At 55.9% G+C, this 18,161-nt stretch overlaps 4 protein-coding genes across 4 annotated transcripts; 3 read left to right on the top strand and 1 right to left on the bottom strand.

Annotated features, from left to right (window-relative positions):
* Positions 1-5,416: 5,416 nt before the first annotated feature.
* B0T15DRAFT_487329 (uncharacterized protein) lies at positions 5,417-7,643 on the top strand (the record flags this gene model as incomplete). Its single annotated transcript, XM_062866426.1, has 3 exons — positions 5,417-5,439; positions 5,507-7,184; positions 7,239-7,643. The coding sequence occupies 3 exons, from the start codon at positions 5,417-5,419 to the stop codon at positions 7,641-7,643; spliced, it is 2,106 nt and encodes a 701-aa protein (XP_062717877.1).
* Positions 7,644-11,599: 3,956 nt separating this feature from the next.
* On the top strand, positions 11,600-14,435 carry B0T15DRAFT_291749 (uncharacterized protein). Its single transcript, XM_062863721.1, has 3 exons — positions 11,600-11,791; positions 11,884-14,010; positions 14,110-14,435. The coding sequence occupies exons 1-3, from the start codon at positions 11,766-11,768 to the stop codon at positions 14,315-14,317; spliced, it is 2,361 nt and encodes a 786-aa protein (XP_062717878.1). The 5' UTR covers positions 11,600-11,765; the 3' UTR covers positions 14,318-14,435.
* A 425-nt stretch (positions 14,436-14,860) lies between these two features.
* Positions 14,861-15,732, top strand: B0T15DRAFT_291794 (isopropyl malate dehydrogenase). The gene is made up of 2 exons (XM_062863722.1): positions 14,861-15,396; positions 15,479-15,732. Exons 1-2 carry the CDS (start codon positions 14,997-14,999, stop codon positions 15,712-15,714), a joined length of 636 nt encoding a protein of 211 aa, XP_062717879.1. The 5' UTR covers positions 14,861-14,996; the 3' UTR covers positions 15,715-15,732.
* Positions 15,733-15,974: 242 nt separating this feature from the next.
* On the bottom strand, positions 15,975-17,856 carry B0T15DRAFT_496572 (uncharacterized protein; the record flags this gene model as incomplete). The annotated part of the gene is made up of 2 exons (XM_062867185.1): positions 15,975-16,227; positions 16,388-17,856. The coding sequence occupies 2 exons, from the start codon at positions 17,854-17,856 to the stop codon at positions 15,975-15,977; spliced, it is 1,722 nt and encodes a 573-aa protein (XP_062717880.1).
* Between the last annotated feature and the right edge of the window lie 305 nt (positions 17,857-18,161).

Below are 18,161 nucleotides of genomic sequence, written 5' to 3' on the forward strand. Positions count from 1 at the left end.
GGTACCTAGCAGCCCGACACGACACTGGGCTCGACGCTGGTCCTGCCCCCACTACACATGATGGGATCAAGACTCTTCGGACGTCGAAGAGCAAAACAACCACTGTGATAGCTAGGATGGAGTACGTTGGCAGATGTGAAGTGGATGAGTCCATCCTTTCGGATACGCTGGACCCAAGCGCAGATCACTCATAGCGTCGTGATCCACAAGACGTCATGGACTGGGACAGCCCGATCTGTCGGGTTCTCGCAATCAGATGCTTGGGCGTTAGCCCCTCGGCAGGAAGGATGATAAGCCAGCCGGGCTGGTATACCACGGCCCCTGGCAGCGAACGGTGCTGCGGCCCAGTGCGGCGTGAGCTAACCGACCTTTTGTTGGGCCTTTCCCGCCTGATCTCCGCTCAAAGGTCGTCGCACTCTAGGGATCTCCGAGTCTCGTTCCGTATCTGAGAGGCACAGGTTGGCCGAGGATGTGGCCTGGTACAGTACCAACTGGACACCCGGACAAATGGATTTCTCCATTGCCTCTTCGGCAAGCAATCGGAATCCAGCAAGCTGTACATACGCAGATCCTGTCCGATAAGCACAGATTTCAACCCGCGATAACTTCCTTGCGGGAACTGACTCAGTAGCTCTACGGGAGCAGTTAGTCCGGTGCGAGACAGACACCACCTCCACAGTCAGTGATGGATGAGTCAGGTAGACTGACTTGGCTCCCCATCAACCCATCAAGAGACAACTACCCGGCTCCGGCTGTGGTAAGCTGTGTTGACCTCGAGAGCTTATTAATAAGGGAGGACCTGGCAGTAGCCTGGCCGTGGGAGGCAAACAGTAGACGGCCCAGTAGTCGATGTGGACAGTGGGCCATTTGGGGTGCCCATCAGCCCAACTCCCCCTCAACACCAAGGGTGCAGCTCCTGGGGTATCCCGTGTTGCTCCTCGCTGTTCGCCATCATTTGCTGTACAGGTGCACACTGATGTCTCCCCTCACGCAAGCAACTCCTCCGCCATCTCGTCACTTGGACGTATTGCCGAGGCCCGGCACCCACACGCCGCAGAAGAGTATCCTGCACTTCACGGGTTGTCGTTCCCCTCCACGAGTCCACAGGCACAGAGAGACTCCGGTGGATGGGCTCCGTCCGAAGAGTGGGCGGCCTCCTCCTCCTGAGGAAAGAAGGATCGCGTCATCATTGGGCCGGAGTCGCCATAAGAGCCGGCGTATAGGTCGGCTCAGGCCGGATGTTGATTGACGGCTAAAGGAGACTCTGTTTCCTAAACCGGCGAGCGTTGTCATGCGAAACATCTGATGTCTCCAGCGTACTGTTACGGTACGATACGCTAGCGCTGGGCACACCTTGTCTGCGGGCCGGCCTGGGCTGGGCTGCCGGTCTCGCCGAATGCCACGCCCCGCTGCTAGGCAGCGTATGTACCGTAGCCCCTGCACAGAATAATGTCACGGAAGCTCTGTGGAAGGGAGACACTCCGGACTCTGATGAGCCAACAGTGACCGGGCAGTGATGGTAATTTCCGAAATTAGAACGGCCCAAGCATACAAACCGGCGCGTCACTGTTTTCGTAAGGTAGTTCCGACACCACAGGCATGCGTGCGTGGATTGTACATACATACATGTACAGTACCTTACACGGATCCGTACATAGACGTGGCCGATGCATCCCATATCCATTGTGAGCGGATGCGAGGGATGTACAATACATTGTACAATACAGTCCTGTCCTGTACTGTACACTTCCCCGCAAAGTAACCTGTCTGGATAGGGTCCCGCGAAGGTAAAAAAAGAAGACTGCCTGGATTGATAACAGGCCGGAGATTTATTGACGACTTACCTCTCGAAAGGCGTTGTGTGCCCAGCTAGCCCTATCGGCAGAGCGCATTGGGGCAGAGGGTTCCTGCGCCGGCCTCCTTCGCTTTTTGAGGCTTTGAGAAAGGACCTTATTAGACGGGTGATAGTGCGCTGATCGAGCAATTAGAGGTTGCGAAACATCCATGATAGGTACACGTGTAATAATCAGCCAAACGGTTGGCAAAGTCGCAGCTTTTCCCGGCGCCGAAACTTGCCAATTGGAACCAAAAGTCGCTCCTGGAACACTAATCTTTCTGCCTCCGGATGAAAGAGCCGTGCAGGCAGGCAGCGTTAACCTGTTAGCAACAAGCAGGCCAGAAAATCGTGTTGGTTTAAAACAGCGCCAAGACAGCCTTGTTGGAAGAGCGAAGGAGAAACGGATCAGGAGTTGATGGATCGTTCGAGTGACGCTGAGCCATGAAGCCTCTCCTACTGTATGTCACATCACAGCCGGCCCTCGACACCGAGTGATGGGGAAACCTGGCGATGAAGGGGCTGCGGGGTTCGGTTTCGGTACCGCACCATGACGAAACTTCCCACCTTGCAATCTCTTACCAGTTGCTGCCTATGAAGGCAACGGACATCAGCGTAAAAGTGCAAGTGAAGGGTTCTCCAAGTTGAGATCGGGCCTGTTGGGGCGACTGAAGGGATTGAGGCATTCCGAATTTCCAAGATGCTTCTATGGACGTTCGTCCTCGCCCTCGAAGTTCGCCGGGGCTTACGGCGGGGACGACGGAAGTGGACGCGGGTACCGGCTTGGCTTTTCTCGGAGAGTTGCGATCTGGATCTAGAAAGAAGAGACGAGGGGGCTCTTCTGTTGATGGCGAGACGTGGTTGCAGTTGTGGAGGTGACATGGTCCGGCCCCTGCGACAAATCTGATACAATGGGCCCCTTGCAAAGCCCCACTTTACAGCTGCCTTTTGGCGTGCTTCCCGCAGGCCCACAAATCATGGTCGTCGGGTCTGTGGGGCCAACCTTGCAGCAAATGACATCAGCAGCGAATCACGACACACGCCGGGCCCACCACAACCCCAACCTCAAACGTCTGCAGCCCCTGCCGCGACTCGCGTCTTTTCCAACGACAACTCTCCAACGCGTCCCGGTCAACCACCATCGCTCCCGCACCACCAACATGGCCGAACAACTGTCTTCCTCCTCTGGGGACACCACTCCCGATTCATTCTCCTCTTCTCGGATCCAGCTCGTCGGATCCAAGCAGTCACCGGTCCGGTTTTCATAGATTGTCGAGTCATTTGGCCCAATTTTCGTGGCTGCCCGCTCGACTGGACTTGCAATTGCAATTGGCCTTCGAAACCGCTCTCACCAATCCGCTGCCTCCCCCTTGAAATGGTGGTTTCTTTCTGCCGCACGGTTGTCGTCAGAATCTTCGCTATCAGTTGCCCACACGATCCATCAAGATGTACACTCACAGCCACAACAGCTGTGGTCCCTCAGCTGATGGCGTCGGAGGTGGTTCTGCAAATGGTAAGGTTGTAGGTAAGGACGGAGACTTGCGACATTGTTTCTCCCCTCATTGTATCATCTAAGACGCGGTAACCTGTTCCGCGATTCCTTAGGGTTCATGACCAACACAGTCAAGAGGCAGAATCTGCAGACCGCCGACTACCTTACCTATGTACGTATGTATCAAAATGCTGCTGGATTCCTTGGACCCGAAGTCGGGCCCGCATTCGCAGCTAACACTGCCCATCATGTGGGGATCTGGGCGAGGCGAAAACAGAGCATCCCAAGACAAGGTCCGGATCGCCGATGCCAAAACGGCGTCCGATGCTGGTGCCAAACATGCTCGGCCATGATCTTCGATGCGGAGCCCGGGCTAGCCTTGGCCACAGCGGCGAGCTCTTGTGATGCTCCGTCAGCAACTGTAGCCCAAGCTTGCGCCGGATTTGCGGTACAGGGACTGAGGCGTCGCCGGGCTGGCTAGGTACTCAATCGACTACTGTATGTCTTCGAGTCAAGCGATCAGCGACATGTCCTCGAACACAGGCCTGCTTCATTCTGGCTGATGTGCTGCCTCATCGCCCGCTCTTCTTACTTTCCCTACAGTCCTCTTACCTGGTTCCACCTTTGACTCGGATTTTCACGTTGTCACCTCACCTTCTTCTTTAGACGCACAATACAGACGAGACGGACCATCTCCGCTGTCTTTCACACACGGCCTTGCCTAACCTCAGCCTTGACGGGCCCAAGTTCCAGCCGGGATTAGCTTCCGTCCCTTTCATCCCCTTCGTCTCGTCCTGGTGGACTGCGCCGCCGTAAGTCAGGACTCGGTTTTTGAACAAACGATATCGTTTCTTTGCTTCCACGTCTGATCTATTTTGGCCACCCCCTCGACCCTCCCTGGCTTCCCGTCCCTGGGCTTGTCCCGCCCGCCCCTGCCGAGCCTCCCTGCGCGGCTCCCTAGCTATGTCTAGGCCCGGTCCAGGGTTTTGTTCAGATTTCGGGGCTTGTCGTACGCAGCCCTGCTGTTCATTGTTTTGCCTGCGTCTTGCTCCTTTCCCAAATGGGCAGATTACTCTGAGCCCTGTCACTGATTTGCCCACCTTTTCCATCGCTTTTCATCCACATGCCTCCGGCTACCCCGTCATCTGCGGACGGATGCTACCTTGCCAACCACGGTCCACCCTTTGCGGGCCCATCCTAACCCTTTCCTTCATGATCCTTGCAGTTCGTCCCCTCCAAGGCTAGAGCCGGGCCCATTGGACCTCATAGGCTCACCTGTCCAGGTCAGTTTCGTACTGTACTGTAGGAGGAAAATCCGGCTTAGCCCCTACCGGTGCTCCGACCTCGACCGTGCTGGGCTATACTACGTTACCCCCCCTGTCTCCGAGGCTGCCCTGCCGGTCTCTCTTATACCCTTGGGGTCCTACACCGTCCCATCGTCCGGGCCTCTTTTGTTCCCTTTGCCTCGTCTCGCCCGACACCTCACATTGGTTGTCCCATAGTCGCTCCTTTATTAAACAAATCTTGTCACTCCTGATATATCAACCTCTGGGCTATAATATAAGCAAGAGCCGGTTCTCTTTCCCGCTCTACCACCGGCGGACGATACTGCGGAACTGCTTTCCCGCGAGTTGGCCCTTGTTCGACTCAACACACTCTTTTCCTGGCCCTTGAGACCTCAGCCACCACTCCCTGTCTTCAGTTTCCACCCGTCGGTGCTATCGATATCTCTCCTCTCTCGGCTCGACATTCATTTCACGACGTTTATACACTCACTCTTGACCATCCATCGCCACAACTACTTTCCGCCGGCTAGTGATTCGCTGTTCAGACGAAACTCAACCCGATCATCTGATGCTTTGAGACCGGCCTTGCGTGTCTTATAACATCCCAGTAAGTTCCAAGACTGTCCTATTCTGTACGGGAGTGTCATGACACACTACATGGTGGATCCATCTAGCGGGCCCCTCAACTGCCCGAGGACCCTCCCCTCGCGTACCTGAGGTATCATGCTAACCTCCAAAGACCGCCCTCACTTCTCCATCAATAGAATAGAACTTGAGCAACCTCTCAATAGGGGCTGTATGGCTATGCATTCAACTCAGGCCCATCTGTACGCTCATCCACTTTGTTCTCCCCGATGCCGATCAGGAACCATAGTACTTACATGGATATTACAGCCGGCACGAGTCACAAGCACCTCCCTTCAGCTTCAACGAACCGAGCGCCAGGTACGGCGGTGACGGGCCCGCGTCTCATCAACCCAACGCGCTCACCATGGACAGCAATACCACGCTGCCCCCGCGGTCGGACTCGTTGACGGTGTCAAATGGGGTGTGGACGGTGCCGACTTCTCAGGGCATGAGGCCGCGACCCGCCACCATTCACGAGGGGTTCTCGTTCTGTGTGGGAGAAGGATTCGGAGGCTTACCGGCGTGGGACTCTTCGCTGCACATGCAGTCTGCACTAAGCGACGCCATGTCATCCAGGCCCCTGTCGGTTCATCCGGGCTTTTACCCCGCCACCACCATGGAGAGCAGTGAGTTGTGTCGGTTTGGCCTGGGACTATGGGGGGAGCTAACCGTACTGTCAGGTACGTGGGCGCAAAAGCCGTGCGATAGCATCATGGACATTCCAGGGCTGGAATCGGAGATGAGCATAGGGCAGGCATATACAACCGACGAAGCCATCCCTGTCATGGATCTCAGGTGCTCGGGGCCTCCGATGGACGGCGACTCGATAGCGTTTGACGGCGGAGTGAACCCGCGCAGAATGTCTGGTTCTTCATTCACCGTATCGACCTCTGGTGGCTTGTCGGAATTGGCGTCGTTCGACGACTTCTCTGCCGCGCTTTCGGATGCGCCATCGCTCACTTCGGACTATCCACCGCCGTCCAACAGGACGTCTATGATCTCCATCTCGTCGTCCCAGTTGTCCCCCGTCGCATCGCCGCGGCTGACGCCGCAGACGCGCTCGGAACTCGTGCGGACTCAGAGCAGGGGCAGAGCGTCGCCATCGCCGCGGCCGGGGGTACGCGCCGTGCCGTACTCGGTCGAGAGCGCGAGGAACAAGAGGTGGTCTACTGGGTCCTATGGCACCGCTTCCAATCGTCGTCCGTCCCCCTTTGTCTATCACCATCCCCACGACGCATTCAACGTCCATGCCCGCCTGTCCTCCCGTCACTCGTCACCGACCGTCGCGCAAAATCAGCTACCGCTGAGCTTCAGCAACCTCCAGGCAGCACAGCCGCCCCCGTACCTGTACAGCAACACGCCGGCATTCCAACGCAACAGCATGCTTTTGCCAACGCAGCTACCGTCTCAGGCCTTCCATCCAGACGCCCACCAGTACGAAAACCCTCCGCCGCTCCTTTCTCAAGGGTTCTTCAGGATGCTCCAGAGCAATGCCGACCCGCACTCCCTGCACAGCCACTACACCGATCTCGCGGACCCGCCCGACCTGTACGCCTCCCTGCACGAGGAGCAGGTGCCGCCCCCGCCCGAGGACATGAACCCCGAGGACCAGGACCTTATCCCGCATGAGCAGGAACTCAGATTCGAGGGCGACTTGTATACGCCCAAGTGGGTGCGAGGACACGGAAACAAACGGGAAGGTTGGTGCGGCATCTGCAAGCCCGGCCGGTGGCTGGTTCTTAAGAACTCGGCCTTCTGGTACGACAAGAGCTTCACGCACGGCATTAGCGCGGCAACGGGCAACCCGTTCCAGGAGCCGCAGGAGACGAGGCGCATGGATGGGAACCCCGATGTCTGGGAAGGGTTGTGTGGCAGCTGTAACGAGTGGATTGCGCTGGTGAGCAGCAAGAAGAAGGGAACCACGTGGTTTAGGCACGCTTACAAGGTACGTTGATCTCGTTCTTCTTCCCTTCTGGGGATCTCATATTGACTCTGCCAGTGCCATACGCATCCTAAGGTCAAGGACGCGCCCAAGCGCAAAAGAGAGAGCAACAACACGCGCCCGCTCACAGCGTCGAGTACTGCAAAACCACGGCCGGATCCTCTTACACCACAGATGACACCCGCAATCTCGACTGCAACCACGCCGACTCCGGCAAAAGCTCATGACCAGACTCCTCTGCAAGAACATCCGCAGCAGCAGCAACAGCAGCCTCCGCCGGCACCCCAGCAGTTGAAGTTGCAGGCCCCGCCAATACCCCAACATCTTCACCAGCCAAGGCCGCTCTCGGGCCAGTTCCACTGTCAAGTCGCATCAGCGCCTCCACCATTGCCCGCCCGGCCAGCCGTCATGAGCCCGGTTGGAGCGGTCGGTGGTGTAGATGGATTTCGGAACATGATCTGAAGGAGTCCGATATATTCTCACTTCTGTCCTACTTGCTTCTCGCCAACAGACAACACCAAGATTGAATTGAAGAAACAACAGCCGAAAAAAAACAATATTCTAATGCCGTTAACGACCCGGATACAGACACCAAATCTCACTTCACTTGCTTTCATTCCCTCCAGGCCTGCCCAGGCAGGCCAAAACAAACTTTGATGAAGGATGACATTCTGGGTATAATCGGAGTGGCTCTATAGACTGGCTGGTTATGACGGCAACAAATGATAGTCGCGGTCGGGCGACACATGACTCCCCTCTCTTCCCCTGCTTGACGCTGGTGTGGCAGGTTGGGAAAGGCTTTTTTTACCATCTTAATCCAACAGACTGGCCCGATGCACAGCTTTCGCACACGCTTCATTCTATCTCTCCTTAATTCGGTTGGGTCTTCCTATTTTCTCATGTCTCTTTTCCTCATTTTTCTCGTTTCTCCTCCTAAGCGTTTCCCTTTCAACATTGATGCTTCTTCAACTTCCCTTCTCTCCCCTCCTTTCAGACGACTTTATTTTGCAGCAAGCTTTTTCTGTTTAGTTTAGGTAGATACACACTTAGATAGTCTCTTCGGTCCGGTTCGGGTTGGTTTGGTTGGCCATGATGACGAACCCTTTGTTGATACCCCTGGAAGGTGAAATCAAGAGGAGGAAAGAGGGCAACTAAACTGGAAACGACGGAAAAAAGGGGCTTTGGATGGTGGTGGAGGAATGAATAGGATTGCTAGGAAAGTCTCGACTTTATTAGGGAATATTTTGGAAGGAGGTACCAAATTAGATTTGAAATCGGATTTGGAAGATTGTTTTTGGAATTGCTTTGTGAACGGACTCTCATTGTGGTCATTGTGATCTGTGTCACATCATAGCAGGTAAGGTAGAAAGGGAGCCCGCTTGTACGTAATGGACTCGGGGCTTCAAACCACAGCATAACAGCACCACATAGTACGGCGCACAAACTTCTGGAAACCACTACTGCCTGCTCTGCCATAGCGGTTCGTCCAAGAGAACCTGGACAGATTCTGAGATCCGGTGCATCCGGTTTCGCGGGAAGCATGAGAAGGGGGGGTTGAAGGAGAAGAGGCAAGAGAAGAGATGCGATTCGCTCCGGTGTATGTATCTGCGTCTAGGAATAACCCAGCTCGCGAGAAGAAATATGACGAAGCTTTTGCGCGGGGGGGTGTTCAGGCACACCCATAGCGACGGGTCACGGTCCTTCGGACTATTCTCGCTAATAACGACTTGGTGGACAAGAAGAATGGATGACGGCGACTCAGCTGCAAGGGTGGTCTGTCTGCTACTAGTAGGCTATGATACGATATAGTCCGTACTTCATTTATCACCCCTAGCCCACGAGTCGAACTACCACAATATCTAGGTAAGTATGGAGGTACTTAAAGCTGGCCGGGCAACGACAGCAGGAGGTTGTGGTGAGAGACAAACTTCTTTACCAAGAAGTGGTGGCTCTGCCCTATGGAGCGAGCAGGGATGTTTAAGTGCTTGCATATTCAGCTGGCCCCGGCCCGGGTGACTAACTTTTCTGGCATGCAATTAACTTAACTACCTGGTAGCCAGTTAACTTTTGGCTCCCCTCGACACTCGCGGGCATTACATTAGTGTACTGTGTATGTATTGGCGATCTCCTCGGTTCCCCCGATGCTGTTGGTTCGCTCAAGGGAACCAGGGGATGATCAGCTCCATGGTGACCTGATACGAAGAAGGGACAAGAGTCTTTTGAGGGTTAGTTACTGGACAGTCCCACCATTGATCGACCCTCACCAAGAACTCGGATCAGCGTGAACCTCTGTTCCTAGATAGCGATGATATAGCCACAGAACGGAATTGATGGCACTACAGTCTACCGGACCTTTGTCCAACACTCAAGTTGAACCCAAAAATCAAGTCCAATATTACCCGCTAACTGTTGGGTATGCGGCGGCGTACAGTCTAGGCGCGCTCCTGCTTCGAGCCCGAGGCGGCGCTAAAGTTGCATTGGGTGCGTGTTGCACTGATGCAGGAACGCAGCAACTTGCCGCAGGCCAGCTTCCATTTGAAGACCCCTTTCCAACCCCGGATTTTCTGTGCAGGACATCTGATATCCGATGTCGTCTGGAGCAGGATTTATTAACTCCTGCAGCATGTGTTCCTGTCGTTCGCCAGACATCCAATGCTGTCAACTCTTGGCCCGCCCTCAGCTGGTGGCTGCACAACTGTGTTGCGGGCCTTTATCTATGCAATAGTACTAACACAGCGAATCTTCCCGATGCGCATGTAAGATAACTAGAGACCGCCCAAGATGCGTGGAGGCGGTGGCCTCGAACTATGTATGAGGAATGTTGTATGAGGAAGAGGAGATTAATTTGGAAGAAACAGGACTGCAAGGGTCTGAAGCCAGCCCCTCAGTTCGGATGGCACTGTGAAGTGTGAACAACACGGCTTCCTTCCTATCCTTACACAGAAGTTACTACCTGAGTGTACGGATACGGTATAAGGTAGTCCCAGATTTGCCCGCTTGGGAGTTTCCAAGAGAGTGAGCTGGAATGTATGCAGCGGTCATCCGCAAACTTGAGGTTCGGCTTGGCCGAGCATGCGACGGATCCCTGTGCCTACCCCCGTCCCGGCGAGTCGAAGACATGCGACCTAGAACGGGAGCCAGATCACGGATCTCGGGAGCTTGTTCCGTCTACACACAGTAGTAAGCTGATGAACCATACTTAGCTGTCGACATCACCGCTTCTTCATCAATTTGACATGTAACTCCGGTGCTGTGTTGCAGCTCCGAGTCCATTGCAGGCCCGGCCTTGCCCAACCTAATAACCCTGTGCTTGTCGTTCCTTGATCTGAGGGCCAGACGACTGCCTAATGTGGAACCGTTCAAGGGACGGGACAGGAACACTTGTGGAGCTTCGCTCTTCCATCACGACTTGAACAGCTCTAGCGAACAATTTCAGTAGCATTCCTCTCTGCAGCAACCTGCGAGATCCAACTTCATACAAGGCAGGTATTCTGTGCAGAATAATACCTATCCTTTTCAAGTTGGAATCCACAGCCAGCGAAACTCTTCCGTTCTGCTTGAGCCCCTCTGGTCTACGGAGTACCGACGCCCCACCTGCTGTGAGAACAGGTGGGACTAGTCACCGTTTACTTCGAACCTCTTATAAATTGAACCGCCCTTTCGACCTGAAGACCGCTTGCACGACAGTGACGAAGAAGGTTTCGTGCTACAATCTCGTTCGCCCTGATTGCCGCCGGCCCCCAAAGTCATCGGAACTTCCTCTCGACGGCTCCAGCGCCAAAGGTGCCTACACACCAGGGAACGGACAGCCTGAGGATCTGAGATTAGGCCTGCTCAGCTTGCCATCCCTGCAGGCTGTATCAGTAACGTTGAGTGAGTGTAACGATACCCACGTGCGTGCCGGAGTATACACAATACCACCGTACGGATATCTTCGAGGTATGTACTCCCAGGTATCTTGGTGCTCGGATTCGTCCTCCCTCATTCGGCAAGGGCAAGGGGTAGCTGTGCCGCCGAGCGCTTCCGATGTCCCAGCACAGACCTGACTGTTAATACTGCAAGACCACAGCTTTTTGTACCACGTCTTCTCAGCCCCCAGGCACTGGCTGTTGCAACTCGCCGAACATCCTCGCCGTCATTCACACGACTGCAGACAACACTTGATTCTAGAAGACTTTTCGTGGATCGTGGTGTGTTTCCTGCCCCGCTCTCTGTTTTAAGTCCGTTGGACCAGCTCCGCACCGCTCTCATCACTTAGCCCCGCCCTCTGCAAAATGCCATTCACTGACCCGCCGTATTATCTTTTAGATCATTGTCTGTTTGCTCCTCGAAACCGAACATCGACAGCCATTGGGCGATGTCCGGATATTCCAGCCCAGAAAGATACCACACTCCAGTCTGAGACACTGCCGGATCGACCCCTGCCTGTGCCTGCTCTCCCTATCTCTGTCCGAATGAGCTATCTCCCCGTGCACTGGACCTCGGATCGTCTCGTGGGCATATAACCGCACCATTTTATTTCCACCGCTTGGTAGCCTTGTGTCGTGGCCCGGGATACATGTTTGAGACGCAATTGATTCTGCTATGAGTGCGGATCAGCAGGGTTCTAGGTCCGCTCCTTTCTCATCCCTTGGTAGCATGCCCGCAAGGCAGTGCTTTGTCTGGCGTTGTGTTTGCCCTACTGACGACCTTGTCCCTCCAGCTTTGGTGATCCAAACGCCCAGCCGCCCACACCCAAACGGACCCCTATATCTGAGGTTTTGCCGAGCCCTATTTTCGAGACACCCAAGCACAGCCAGGGACGGTTCGACGAATCGGGCGGGTGGACTCCTCGTTTTGCCGAGGAGTATTCCGTCTTCAACGCAACTCCAGGAAACCTCAGAGGCTCCCGAACGCCGTTTCCCGACTTCAGTCCCACGATCCCATATTCTGCCGGCCCCAGTCAGCAACGGCCGTTGTCCACCGAGGGAATCGGTGCTGGGGTTGCAGCGCATGTGGACGAATTTCCGCAGCTGGCCCCTGTTGAGCCGTCCAAGATCCTGCCATCATCGCCGGCTCCTTTGAGAACGCCGACATTCGATCGCCCAGGCGCCGCCAGCCAGCTTCCGGGGTCCGTACAGAGGTCTGCGAGGAAGGCACGTCGTGGCACCAGTGTCTCAGAACCACAAGGGCAAACAGCAACTCCTCCCCCGTCAGCCCGCAAGGGTGAGCGTAAACTTGCGCCCAAGCTCGACACCACCAGCGCCATGCAAAATGAGCAGGACTTTGGCCGGCAGGCACAGTTCATGGCTTCTGCTCAGCAGCAGGGCATGGGCAACTTTGTGACGGCCCAGGGTGACATGTTTGGCTATCCGCTCTCGGCTCCGGCCACCGCGCCCGCTTATGGAACCCAAAGATCGTTCTGGGACCCAGACCCTGGCCTCGCCGGCATGGACATCGACTTTGGCGCCAACGGCGCAGGCGTCTTCCAACCTCCACAGCAGACCGCGGGTCCAGTAGATTGGGCAGCGGCCAGCCAGATGTTGCAGAGCCCAAACGGTCCTCCGGGGCATGGGAATGGGCATCAATCAGCTGGCGACAACCAAGCTTCCCTCGTCTCTCAACCGCCCATGTCGATGCTGGCGGCTTCGTCCGCCGACCATTCGCTTTTCGGGGTCAGCTACCCCACCCCTGTCGAGGACCCTTTTGGGATAAGTGAGAACGGGGGTGCCGTAAATCCGGGTCTCCTCTTCAGCCGCCCGCAGTCGGCAAGCATGGACGCGGCATCTTTCAACCAAGCTATTGCCGGGCAAAACCCATCAAGCTCCACGGCCAGCCAAGCGGGCCACGCGGATAGTCGAGGGTCTTCAGCCCCAAAGGCCGCCGGACGCACCGAGCTGCGCCGTTCGGCCAGTGCGAAGGACACGATTCCAAGGAAACCCGACCGAAGTTCGGGGACCTCTCCGGTAAAGGAGGCCGGACGTCCGGGGCTCTCCCGGAGCTTCAGTGAGAATAGGGGGAAGAAGCCCTTGGGACGGCCATCTTTACCTCCCCTTGCTCCGCGGCCGCGCTCTCAGCTAGTCAGCAATGCCGGAGTCAATGCGAACAAGCCCGTCATCTCGCAGCCCCAAAGACCGAGCGGTAGGTCGTCGCCCTCCAAGAGTCAGCACCACCATCGATTGTCGAGCCTCTCCTCGATACCGGAAACGACGAGCCCGAGCCCCAGCCCGCAGATGAGGACACAGGCGACATTTACCATCGATGCCAATGGACGCGCGCGGGTAGAGACCACTGTGGTTGTGGACCAGCCTCCCCCGAGTGTTCGCAAACGGCATAGTGCGTACGCCGCACCACCACGCCGTGACCACTGGGGTTCGTCGGATGAGGACGATTCGTCATCGACGGATGATGAACCTATTATCATCCCCAGCAGGAACACGTCTTTTGCGCTTCCAGCGCCCCCGAAACCCGCCATGCTTCATACTGTCCACAATTCACAACGAAGCATAAGCGAACATAGCAGCAGGTCCTACACGAGCTTTCAAGGGGCGTCTCTAGAGGATGGTGACAGTGACGGCGAGACGGTGGTGAATGAAGTGACGCCGACTAATCGGGCTTCGGGCAATGCACTCAGTGAACTCCGGAAGCTGCGGGAGACGCGGCAGAAGCAATTGTCAAGCTCCCGGCCGAAACAGTACATCTCGAGCCATTATGCCGGCCATGCTGCCACCTCGCCATCAACCGTCAGCGAGTCGAGCGTGCCCACTCCGGCAACCGAGACAAAGACCCGCGGCGTCCGCTGTGTCTGCAACCGTGCCGAAGCCGCTCGGCATGACTTGCTTGTCCAATGGTGTGTATTCCACCGCTTCTCGCGCCCAGCTAGCCCTTCTTCTTCCCACCAGCCCCGCCAAACCTTCAGATTGTGCCTGCTAAATGAAACTTTGCCTAGTGACTCATGCGAATTGTATGTGCACGGCCAGTGCGTCGACATCACCCAGCGGACGATGCCGTCCATATATATCTGTGCCTTTTGTGCCAACACGCCCAACATGCGAGGCGGGAGACTCCGTGACAACGGACGCTTATCGGGGGCGGCTAACCCTCCGGGCTCGGCCACGTCGCCACTGGCGCACAAGTCACTCAAGTCGTTCCGTTGAAGCCGATAGGAAGGAGTGGTGCTCTGGGAAGAGGAACGAACCGCCGCCAGGCTTTAGCAGGCCACAATAACGAACTCGACGACCGTCATGTGCTGATATATTAGAGCAGGAGGGTTGGCCCCATCACCGGCTCGTTCGAGATGCCGTGTCCTGGCTTTTGGATGATAAAGGGCAGGAAAATGTCTAGACCAAAACTGAAGACCGGCGACGGCCACCATCGCACCGCGACGTCAAAATGCATATGATACCCGAATACACCACATTACCTAGTTCGAATGTTATGAACTTGAGCACCGATGTAGAAAAACTACTGTTCTGCCCTTCCGATTCTCTGCCCCCTCGTGCACCGATACGCTGCCCGGGTCTAACTCGGATTGATGTTACTGCCAAAAAGGCATTGATTTACATGTTGCGTCTTATGCGAGGTAGGTACAGGTAGTAGATGGCTAGGCGTGGGGTGGTGGAAGCCGGCTGCATATCTTGCTTATATGCTTTCGACCTTTTTCTGTTCCTGTTTCTTTTTCTTCCATTCTCCCCCCCAACCCCCCCCCCTCTTTTTCCCTTCTTTTGGCCCCTTGAGATAGCTATTCACAATCAGGTGTACCACACAGCCTCTGCGCCGTAATTACACCCTAGTAGTACCTCCTTGCACTGTAAGACAATCGCGACGTACGGTATCATGGACATGGAGCCCTACTCGCGCGCCGAGATCGAGCGCATCGCGCGCCTGGCCGGCTTCCTGGCCCTGGCGACTAGCCCGCCCAGCAATGTCTGGAGCCTCGACAAGGCCAACGTGCTGGCCACCAGCCGCCTGTGGCGCAAGGTGGTCACCGAGGTGTTCCCCAAGGAGTTCCCCCAGCTCGAGGTCAACCACCAGCTGATCGACAGCGCGGCCATGCTCATGGACAAGAACCCGCGCGCGCTGGACGGCGTGGTCATCACCAGCAATCTGTTTGGCGACATCATCAGCGACGAGGCGTCCGTGATTCCGGGGAGCATTGGCCTGTTGCCCAGCGCGAGCTTGGGGGGCATCCCGGATGGGAAGAGCAAGTGCAATGGCATTTACGAGCCCATCCACGGTAACTGCGTCCCATCTAAAATTAAATGGTTGCCTGGCTTTGTTTGGACTTTGACTAACCAACCCCCCCTCCCCGTTGGCAGGCTCGGCCTCCGACATCTCGGGCAAGGGCATCGTCAACCCCGTCGGCACCATCCTCTCGGTCGCCATGATGCTGCGCTACTCGCTCAACCTGCCCAAGGAGGCAGCCGCTGTCGAGGCGGCCGTCAAGCTGGCCATCGACAATGGCACGCGGACCAGGGACATTGGCGGGAGTGCGGCCACCTCCGAGATGGGCGATGCCGTTGTTGCCGAGTTGGTGAAGCTTCTGAAGGCATAAAACTAAAAATAAAAAAGTCGGGTATCTTAGTCCGGGTTAATGGGTAAATAAATGGCGGTGCATATGGGGTTGGCAAGTTGAAACGGCGGTGGATTCTGGGAACGGGGCGATGGCGGTTGGAGGCCAACAAGTGCCTGTGTCGAATCTGATGTTGGTTTCTGCCGTGAGGCTGGCATCGCCAGATATGCGCCACTCATTCCTGTGAAGTGAGTGTGTGAGAACACTCATCATGGCTTATCCGCCACAGAAAACAGGCTCCGTCAAACTTCGCTCCTCGAGTCCGGATACCAATCTAGGTTCTCAGCATACGCGGCGTCGTCGCATTCGTTGTTGAAGAATGCGCAGCCGCTATCGTTGTCGGATGCGCCGCCTTCCTCCGGACTCGAGGGTGTGTCGGGGCCGCGTCGGTGGTCTGACCCAAAGAGGAACAGGTCGAGCTTCTGCAGCTCTTCGTCGTCCCGTCCAGGGCAAACGACACGATCGAGCGCTCCGTCGTCAAAGGCGATGCCGTACCTGCGAATGTTAGCTACTTAGTAGCTCCTTGTCTTCTCTTCTCACTCAAACAAGGCTGCCATGCTGGGGGGACGTTTTTTTTTTTTTAAAAAAAAAAAAAAAAAAAAAATAGGGAGCCACTCGACCAAGTCAGGAGTCAGGCTTCAGAGTAGTAACGTACCACAGCAGCAACCCCAGCAACCGCGCCTTCTCGACCCTCCTCCGCAGCACCTTGTCCTCGGCCAGCGCCGGCACAGCAGCCTCCAGCTCCTCCCAAAACACCTCCCTCAACCGTTCCGCATGAGGGTGATATTGAAACATCATGCTCTTCTTCTTCTGACCCTCCTCCTCCTCTTCCACCATCCTTCCCAGCAGCAACAACACCTCCTCAACCCCGTACAGCCCGACCCCAAAGGGGAGATACTCGCCCTCGGCCCAGTCTATCATCCCTGCCAACCTCACTTCAACTTTGACTTCTTTAACGTCTTTATTAGCCTCATTACTAGTAGTATCCTCTCCCGCACCTCCCGCACCACCCATTCCCATTTCCATCCCATCACCACCACCACCACCACCAACACCATTACTAGTACTAGTACTAGTTACCCACTGCTGCTCCCGAACATCATGATGATGGGGGGATCGACGAGACCGAGACCGAGACTGAAGCTTAAGCCGAACGATCAAGTTCCCGACCCCGGCCCCGCACAGATCGCCATGCGTCAGCGCCCACGGCAGCCCGCTCTCCAGCTCGGCCAGGCTGCGCGTCACGTCCTCCACGACGGGGCGGAAGCGCGCCGGCAGGTGGGCGCGCAGAAGCGCGAGACGGTGGCGTAGGGTTTTGCCGATGCGGCGTTTCTTGGGTGGGGTTACTAGGAAAGGGCTGGTGGTGGTGGTGGGCTGTTGTTGTAGCGAGGAGGCGGTGTAGTATGACTGTGCGAAATAGGAGGTTGCGAGGGAGCGGAGGAGCGGTTCGAGATCGAGATCGAAATCTAAATCCAGCTTTGTTGACGAAGAGAGCGACGAGGAGGAGGAGGAGGAGGAGGAGGAGGGGTGGTTGTGATTCAAAGGGCCAGGGGCATAGTGGTGGGAATGGGAATGGGAAGAAGAAGAGGAGGATAGCACGATGGGGAGGGGCGTTCCTTCGATGAGGGAGTGCGAGTAAACTATCAGGGACGGGCTATTGTTGTTACTACTACTGCTGCTGCTGCTGCTGTTGTTGTTGTTGTTGTTGTTGTTGTTGTTGTTGTTGTTGTTGTTGTTGTTGTTGTTGTTGTTGTTGTTGTTGTTTTTCTTCTTGCTATCGTTGGTGTTGTCGTGTTCCCCAGAGGAGGGTATGGCGAAGGTGATGACGCCGAGGAGCTGCGTGTGTGGCGCGAGGACGTCGAAGGTGGCGTGGGCGGCCGAGGTGATCTCGAGGTCGAGACGGTGCTTGGGCGGGCGGAACTGGATGACGGTCTTGTGGTCTGGGAGGAGCACCGTGTAGGAGCAGTGGCCCTGGCATGCCGGTTCGACGACGCGGCCGGAAGGGTGGACAGACCGGGCGAAGAGCCAGCACTGAGAGCGGGCGGTTGGTGGGAGGTGGTTGCGGGAGAAAAAGTCGAGCGGCGCGGAGGATGATCTAGTTTGTGTGTTTGTCTCGATGTCCATCTTGGGCGTCTCCGTGTTGTTCATCCCCTTGGATGATGTGATGGCAATGAACTCATAATAAAAGGAAGAGATGTTTGGTTTAAGACCAGGAACGATAGATACTGGTGAATAAAATATATATAGGCATGCTCAAGTGATCGGATGAATGATATGATGCTGACCTACAAGGTAGTAATACTGTACTGAGGTAAGTAAGGTAGTAGAGCTGAGGTGGTAGATGAAGCCCAGACACACGCGGCTCGGCTGAACTCCCTTAGTGGGTGAGATGTAGCGTCCATGCGTAGTGCGCACATGGCCACCGGCTG

This window comes from Chaetomium strumarium (genome assembly GCF_033439665.1).
Source record: "Chaetomium strumarium strain CBS 333.67 chromosome Unknown B0T15scaffold_7, whole genome shotgun sequence".
NCBI lineage: Eukaryota > Fungi > Ascomycota > Sordariomycetes > Sordariales > Chaetomiaceae > Chaetomium > Chaetomium strumarium.